At 38.8% G+C, this 8,042-nt stretch overlaps 1 protein-coding gene across 1 annotated transcript in view; it reads left to right on the forward strand.

Annotated features, from left to right (window-relative positions):
• The first annotated feature begins 906 nt into the window (after window positions 1-906).
• LOC107695038 (extracellular tyrosine-protein kinase PKDCC-like) overlaps window positions 907-8,042 on the forward strand; it is a 35,231-nt gene continuing 28,095 nt past the window's right edge. The window contains exon 1 of the mRNA XM_016494818.1: window positions 907-1,783. Coding sequence (XP_016350304.1) covers window positions 1,073-1,783 — 711 coding nt within the window. The 5' untranslated portion in view covers window positions 907-1,072. The remainder of the gene's footprint in view (window positions 1,784-8,042) is intronic.

The raw sequence follows: 8,042 nt of genomic DNA on the forward strand, positions 1-8,042 counted from the left end.
GATCTGCTCTTATTGCTCCAGTTTCCAGGTTGATTGTATTTGTTAATTAGTTGCTAACAGGTAATGCGTGCTTAATGGATAGCCGTGTGTGTCCCTGGCATTCGGCCCTGCGCTGTTCCTGGCCAGCAGTTTTCACGAGCCCTTTCTCTACGAGGATATATATATATATATATATATATATATATATATATATAGTATGTGCATGATAATTATAATTGCAATGTATCATAAAGACGGCTCTCATCCGAACCCGCTGTAATATATATATATATATATATATATAAACAGTTAAATTTTTTTATTTAATTGATGTTTTATCAACAGAATTTTTATTTATAAGGTAGCCTACACACATATTTATCATTATTATTATTAGGCTATTTATTATTATTATTATTATTATTATTATCATCAAAAAAAGTGTAAAGGAAATATGACATGTATGCTTATTTACTCGCCCTCCTGTCGTTCCAAACCTGTGCAACTTTCTTCCTTGGAACAAATGAAGACATTTTGAAGAATGTGTTGGTCATTCTTTTTCATGCCGTGTCAATGAATGGGGACGGGTTGAAATGTCGTGATAACCATAAAATATAACATAAGCAGACACTAAAACGCATACACTTAGTAGTGGGTCTTACTTTTGGTCTGCTCTTCACATAAAGCTATAATATGGCGTCCAAAGTTTTGAAATAACCTAACACGTGATGTCTGCGTTCCTTTTTGAGACTTGATATCAAGTCAATCACCGTTCATTGTCAAAGACATTCTTCGAAACTTGAGCTTTTCACAGAAGAACGAACGTCATGCTGGTTTGAGGGTAAATGATGGCAGCCTTATATGGGGTGGATCTTAAATCATAACTGCAAGATGAAGACGTGAACATATGGCACACACATCCTTCTGAGCGCAGCATCATAGACTTCCATCGCGATCCTGAACCCTTCGCGCCGCACAATACTAGGCTACACTACGGCACGGCCAGACAGACTGCCTTACAGCTGCCAGGAGGGTAGGCGGAGGCTGGAAGGGGGAACACATCTATTTTCTGCTAATAATAATAAGCAACAAAATGAAGCGGAGAAAGATGGTGGTAGCGGCGGGCGTCTGCCTCTCGTTCTTCACGGGCACGCTGATGCATTTATTGTTCATTCCGGGATTCGAACACCACGGCGAGCGCGTGCATCGCTACCACTACGAGAACCAGCAGCAGCCCGACGCGGACGCTCCTGCCGGGCTTCGCGTCGACGAGCTGCCACCCGTCGAAACGGCAACCGTCGGGCGACTCCCGGAGCTCCAGCAGCAAATACGCGAGCGATTGGACGAGGTTCTGCGGTACCGTCAGACACGGGCGCACTGGGTCGGCACCGGACCGCTGGAGCGCAGGCGACTCATGGACTTGGAGCAACGCAGCGAGTGGGAAACATACAAAGGAATCGGGAAAAACAATAATGACTACGATCAGTCTCAACCGACTCCCGCTGTATCCATAGCAACAAAATCACACCGGGAGTCTACGCGCGAGTCGGTGCTCGGCTGCAGCAGCATTGATAACGTTACCAATGTCCAGTATCTGGGCTCAGGATACACAAAGGCGGTGTATAAAGCGACTTTGAACAGCAGCTTCTCCGTCGCATTAAAATCAGTGGATTTTGGGGGTCACGATATGGAGAACTGTGTGAAGAAATACGGGTCGTCGACAGACTGTTACAAACTCGCATCCTTCAAAATTGTCAAGGAAATGACACTGATGGAGAGACTGCAGCACCCTAATATTCTCAAGGTAATAAAACTAGCTATAATTGAATAACGCAAATCTAGATCATAGTAGCTCGTTTGAAACCACGCTTTACATGATGTGCACACTAAAACGTTTTCGTCATTATAATAACGTTACTCTCTTTCCATCTGTCTAAATGGTCACAACGATTTCTATCAGTTCTACCGAATTTTACGATAATTTCTTCACCAACAATGTAATTCAAAGTAGCTGAATCGGTGTAATAGCCTATGAACTCATTACTTTGATTATCTACTTAAAAGGCAAAGCTAGTTTTAGGCTAAATGTTAGTGGATTAAATGTTTACATTGTGTATTAACACGAGTAACATTAATAATCAAAAAAAACCATTCATGTAATACTATGGAATTAGTTTTAAATGCTTGTAAATGCTCACTGTTATCACAGTATATAGTTATTTTTGAAGCATATGGGTAACATGAACACGCGTACACATTATAATGTTATCAGTTAATGGGCTATTTAAAGCAATTCTAAAGCAATATTTAAAGATAAAAAAGAGTATAACCCAAGTAACCCAACAGCCATCAGGCATTTTCCTATGTAAACCCGCGGTTAATTACTGTGTGTGAATTTCATGTGTGAATATTTACGCCTGGAGCATCTAAATCAACATAAGTTCGAGGTGTGTGTGTGTGTGTGTGTGTGTTTTAGTAATTAGCCTATCATTCGATCAACAATGACTAAAAATGGCTATTGGCTCATTGTCCGCGTATTTAGTCCCCAATTTTAGGGCGCTCAGAAACGGCTGTGTTTTGCCTTGTGTGTCATTTATTTGACATGAGCGGTTGTGTAGTTGTTGAAGTCGTAATCAGCTCTTGTAAACATAAGCGAACGAGACTCTGGAATTAACACAGCCCTCGTTTATCTTCTGCCTCTGTCTTCAGACAGTCCTGCGGTGTAGCCAGCCTCAGAAATTAACCAGGTTATGTCTAAAATAAAAGAAATTAAATTATACTGACAGACTTAGTTAAAACTGCAGTTGAATTGAATGAAATTGATGGATTTAGTTAAAGTATTGAATTTGATCTGTTTTAACGTTGAGAAAATTATTTAGTAGGCCTTTAGTTATGGGTTTAGTGCTTCTACTGACACGATGCAGCTAATATGAAGTAGATTTTGATTCATAAATAAATCAGATCAAGTTGAAATGGTAAAAATGTCCCTGAAAAACAGTTCTAAAAGGTAGATATCACCTTTTAATAAACATGTGTTTTCTGGTAATCAGTCCAACCACTGCAGAATCCATAAATTAAAACAGTTTACATCTTGGAATTTAGTTGTGTGTAATATCCAAGAGAGTTTTGTTGATTTATCTCATAAGCTTGATAGCCTATGTATGTGGCCTACAGTGGAACACATCCCCCACATTTTAATATGGCTACAGAGGCATGGTTTATTTAATTTCAAAAGCTGTAACCGTTTTGATCCTGTTATTGAAGGCTTTATCAGAAGCTGTATGTAGATTGGGGCCGCCGACCTGATTTCATTCTGTGTGCTCGCAGCAGGGGACCAACGGCGCAAGACCCCAGTTAATGAACTCACACAAAAGACACAGTTTATGGGCTAAAGAACATCATCAGCGTTATATCTCACTGCTTACACAAAGACATAATGCTCTAAAGCGATCAAAGACAGCTGCCACAAAATGCCATCAAGTCTTTTGAAGTTTAAATTTGTCACTTTTTAGTATCTAAAAATGAACAACTTTTTAAGCATAAAACAGATTCACAATATTCACAATGCAGACTATATTCTTGGTTTGAAATGATAGCTCAACATAAAAAAAAAAAAAAAAAAAAAAAAAAAATATATATATATATATGCAGTGCTGAACTGTCACATTTATGCATTTTTTAAGTATTGCATGAAACCAAATTAAATGCGGCCACTATTTGGTCTTGTTATTTTTCTTGTAAGCCTACACCTTTTCCTTGATTTGAATTTAAATAAACACTATATAAATATGGAAAATATTTAATGTTTTCATTTTTCTTATTTGTCAAAGAAAGACATTATTTTAATTTAAAGAAAGCACAAGCATGAACCTATAAAGTATAAACAAAATTATTTTGGCATAAATGAGAAGCATTTTCTAGTGTAAAGTTTCTTATATTTACTTATGATCTATTTATGTACCGTCTATTTTACATTTTAAATTAACTTTGTTAAGCTTGACATAATAACACCCAATTTAGTCATTCATAACAGTGACTTTGTTCAAATAGCCAGCTGACATGTTTTAAAAACTTTAGTTGTTGTTACACAAGCTCAGATGGATTTTTCCCCCCATTACATTTCAAGTCTTTTACAAATACCAATATGTGTAATTGTTGACTTGAATAGGGGCGTCAGCTCCGTTGCATGCCTCATTCTGTAGTCAAGTGCCACGTCTCACTTTAAATTTACCACGGCTAAGAGCTTCAGAGCAGGCAGTTGGCTGCGATCAGGCGCAAGTTCTTAAAACTTGAATAAATCAGCAAAATTACTCCCATAATACCTCTCTATATAAACCTATAATGATGTAACACATACACAGATATTCCTCACATGTAAGTATTAATAAACAACCCGTGTAGTCGGCATCTTCCTTGGTTTTTCGCCCTCGCATCTAACTAATCAGGCCCAGAAGTGTTGCTTTTCATTTGCTTTGGCAGCCGCCACATCAGACAAAAATGAATGACTTTTTTTTTTACATAAGTTGCGAGGTCAGAGGTGAGAAGATATGATACAGCGGGCTGATTAGCACCAGGCCGGGTTCACTCAGAGTGCACATAGAAAGGATCTACACAGGTCTGCCTGCCGTTTGCCTGAAAGAGGGAGGTCACACTGCAGTGACATCTCTACTCGGTTTTCCAGGGCAGATTCTGAAGTCTGTCAAGCAGATCCCCGTCTTCCTCTTACAAGCGAGGGCAACACCTGTTATGTAAACAGTCATGATGGGTAGTGGTGGTGCTGGATCTGTGTGGACAGGGAGAGTGGGCTTATTCATGTACGTTTGCCATGTCAGCACTGATGTATACGGGATGAATTTGAAGACACCATAGGGAAAGATGCAAAATGGTGTGTTCCTGTTTAATAACCACCAAACATCTCTGTCGTGTTTAGTAGTTCAAGTAATAAATTAAAATAATAGTTTGCACAAATATGACATTTTTGTCACCTTTTAGTCAAGTCATGATGTTTCAAATCCATATGACTTTCACACTTCTGTCAACACTCAAAATGAGATATTAAACAGAATGCGTGAGCTGCTCTTTTTTCATACATCAAAAGTGGATGGCGATTTAAGCTGATAGCATACTTTGGTTCTTTCACGTACACTAGGGTATGCATACAGTTTGCATTCTCAAACTGAAATTTCTAACCCCTCGTACAAGTTATATATTTTTTTGCACTGTTTAGTTTGTCCACAAGGTGGCAACACTACGAAAGCCTGTTGTTTCGCAGTTGAAAAGCAAACAAATGAGATAGAGCAACAACAAACTACTGAAGATGCAACAACAATAGATGTGTTGACAAGCATTTGTGTGAGAGGGTTAAGAGATACTCGCGTCTCTTGGTTAAACAAGTACAAAGACATGTTTATCAGTCATAACTTCTGGAGAGAAATGGCGCAGACACTGGACAAGAATGACACTTTTTGAAGTGCGCATGTGTCGAGAGACTGTGTTCGCACACGTTATGAAATGGAGTATGCTGAAGCCCACAGTATACTTTGGCCATCTGCATTCCTTGATGGTTCGCGCGGGGTCTGTGTAATGCAATTTTCGTCATCAGAAGTGTTATCAGTACCCAATTTTTGTGACCACATGGACGATCCGCATACAACAGTACAGGTTTTGGTGTGTCACTTTTACAAAGCTATCATATGTTTTCAGATGACTTGGAATATACAGTCATATGGGCTAATTTTATAGTGCTTTTTTTACTTGACAGTAAAAATGACCATCCACTTTCCTTTTGCAAATGCAGCTTAGATGTTGTCTAACATTTAATTCTGTGTTTCATGGACTTAAAGTAATAATATAGGGTTGGAACAACATGAGAGTGAAGAAATGATGTCAAAATGTTAATTTTATATGTGAAAAGTTCTCTCGAGTGTTTGTATGAAAAGGCATTTGAAATGGTGTGTCAGGCAATCTGCAACACAGCTTGGGGGCCTGATTAGGGTGGTCTTGCACTTGGGATTATGTTTACATTAGCATGTCATTCTGTTAATCTTCAGATTCTTAGTCGAGTACCAAAACACACACACACACACACACACACACACACACACACACTGCAGGGTAATCAGTAACCTGCTAATGTGAGCATGTAACATATGAATGTGAAAGCTGGGCGTTCTAAACACAGAAGCCCCCAGGGTCATTTTTAAGATGGGAGTGAGACGGAGTGAGACGAAGAGTTTTAGTGCTAGATGCAATTAAACACGGGTTAATACTTTAACCTCTTAGTTTGTCAGGAAGGAGAAGGCGCCAATTGTATATCTACGTTTAAAAGGATAGTTTACCCAAAAATGAAAATTCTCTCATTATTTAATCACCCTCAAGTTGTTCTAAACCTGTATGATGTAGTTTTTCCATGGAATATGGAACAGTGTAGAACTTGCACTGATTCAAACTTGTTCTTTTTGAGCAAAAATAACATGATTGGTTGGACATCTTTATCTCATTGTGTATATGAGGAATAAATCTCCCAGGAGTGCCGGTAAGGAGTTTCTGAGGTTGGGATTGCAGTGTTAAAGACTGTGTTAAAATCCCGAGTTCTGAGAAAGAGTTCAGAACAGGAGGATTGTGGGAGGAAATGAGTTGAGGATGGGAATGAATTCTGCTGGAAGAACTCTAAATGCTCTGTCCTGCTCATTCGACATCGCTCTGCTCTCTGTTTATTTTACTAGGCAGGAACAGGTTGATGAGGAAATCAACTTGTCTTTTTTTTCCACTGTGTGATCGCTTTGCTAAAAAGATCCATGTGATTTTCAAAGGGCAGATTCACACATTGAGGATTCAGAAAATAAATAAATCATGTAAACAGTTCAAGATGAATAAATTTCACTGCGCTTCTGTCATAGTGTTAATTTATTGGAATTTAGATTAGAGGTGTTTGTCACTGCAATCTTGAAAGATCCCAAACTCATCATCATTAACAACTTGCTGGGTCACGTGAAGCACACCAGGCACAGAACCAGGCGCTTGAGTGAAAACTTCTGAAGCCTTTGAACACTTTGGCAGTAAGATTTAACAATTTTACATTTCTCTGTTATGGCCTTAATAAGTCTCAAGTCTGTTTAATGTTCACTGATCAATTTTAGAGGCAAGGGAAAATGACTCAGAACTTTTTCCAGCGGCGTTCCTTCAGAAACTTTAAATAAAACAAGGTGGTAAAGCTCATTCCCTGAACTCACTTTTATTCACTCTTGCTTTCCCTCTCAGAAACCCTCCACGCACACATTTCAATCTGAACCCAGCTATAACTCAGCACGTGGGCCATCCGGTCAGTGTCAAGCCCCTGTTACTGAGCAGCTCTTGTTCCCGTGGACAGTCCATGTCTTCACTGACTGTAGATGTTGGCTTTCACTGTGCACCACTATTTCATCTCTGGGCAAACACGGCCGTCTCCGTGGCCATTTTGATTAGTTGCCAGGGTGTCCTCTTTAAATGTTCGCAGTAGGGTTTTGAGTGAATGTGTGTTAATGGCACTTAACAGATATGCTTTTGTGAAGACTATTGAGCATCTGTATGTCGGCACACGTGGCACCAGTGAGGAGAATTTTTGAAGAACAAGAGCTGATGAAGATGCTAGTTAAAGTCAGCATGAAAATAATTATTTTAAAATGCATGTTATTGATCTTAATGTGAACATATTGTGCATGTTTCATTTTTTAATCTCGTAATTCTTAACCAAAGTATAATAACTCAATCTTTCAGTGACACAACAGATTCACTGGTGACATTTGCTGGACATTTAGTCCACTTAAACTCTGCACCTTACTTACAAATCAACAACAATCTCACATTCAGATCTGCCTTCATCCAATCAACAAAAGAAAGATAGAAGCAAGTCCTTGCTCCACGTTTTTCTTCTTTCTTCTTTAAGTCACAATATGGAAGAAGAGATCTGTTGCTACTTCTGTTTCATTGTGACTTTAACATTTTATGCTAGAACTTTCTTTGTATAATTTTGTTCCTTGTACCACTTTTTATGCTTTTGAGTGTAAGACAAAAAATGATTTGTC

This window comes from Sinocyclocheilus anshuiensis, unplaced genomic scaffold (genome assembly GCF_001515605.1).
Source record: "Sinocyclocheilus anshuiensis isolate Anshui unplaced genomic scaffold, SAMN03320099.WGS_v1.1 scaffold486, whole genome shotgun sequence".
NCBI lineage: Eukaryota > Metazoa > Chordata > Actinopteri > Cypriniformes > Cyprinidae > Sinocyclocheilus > Sinocyclocheilus anshuiensis.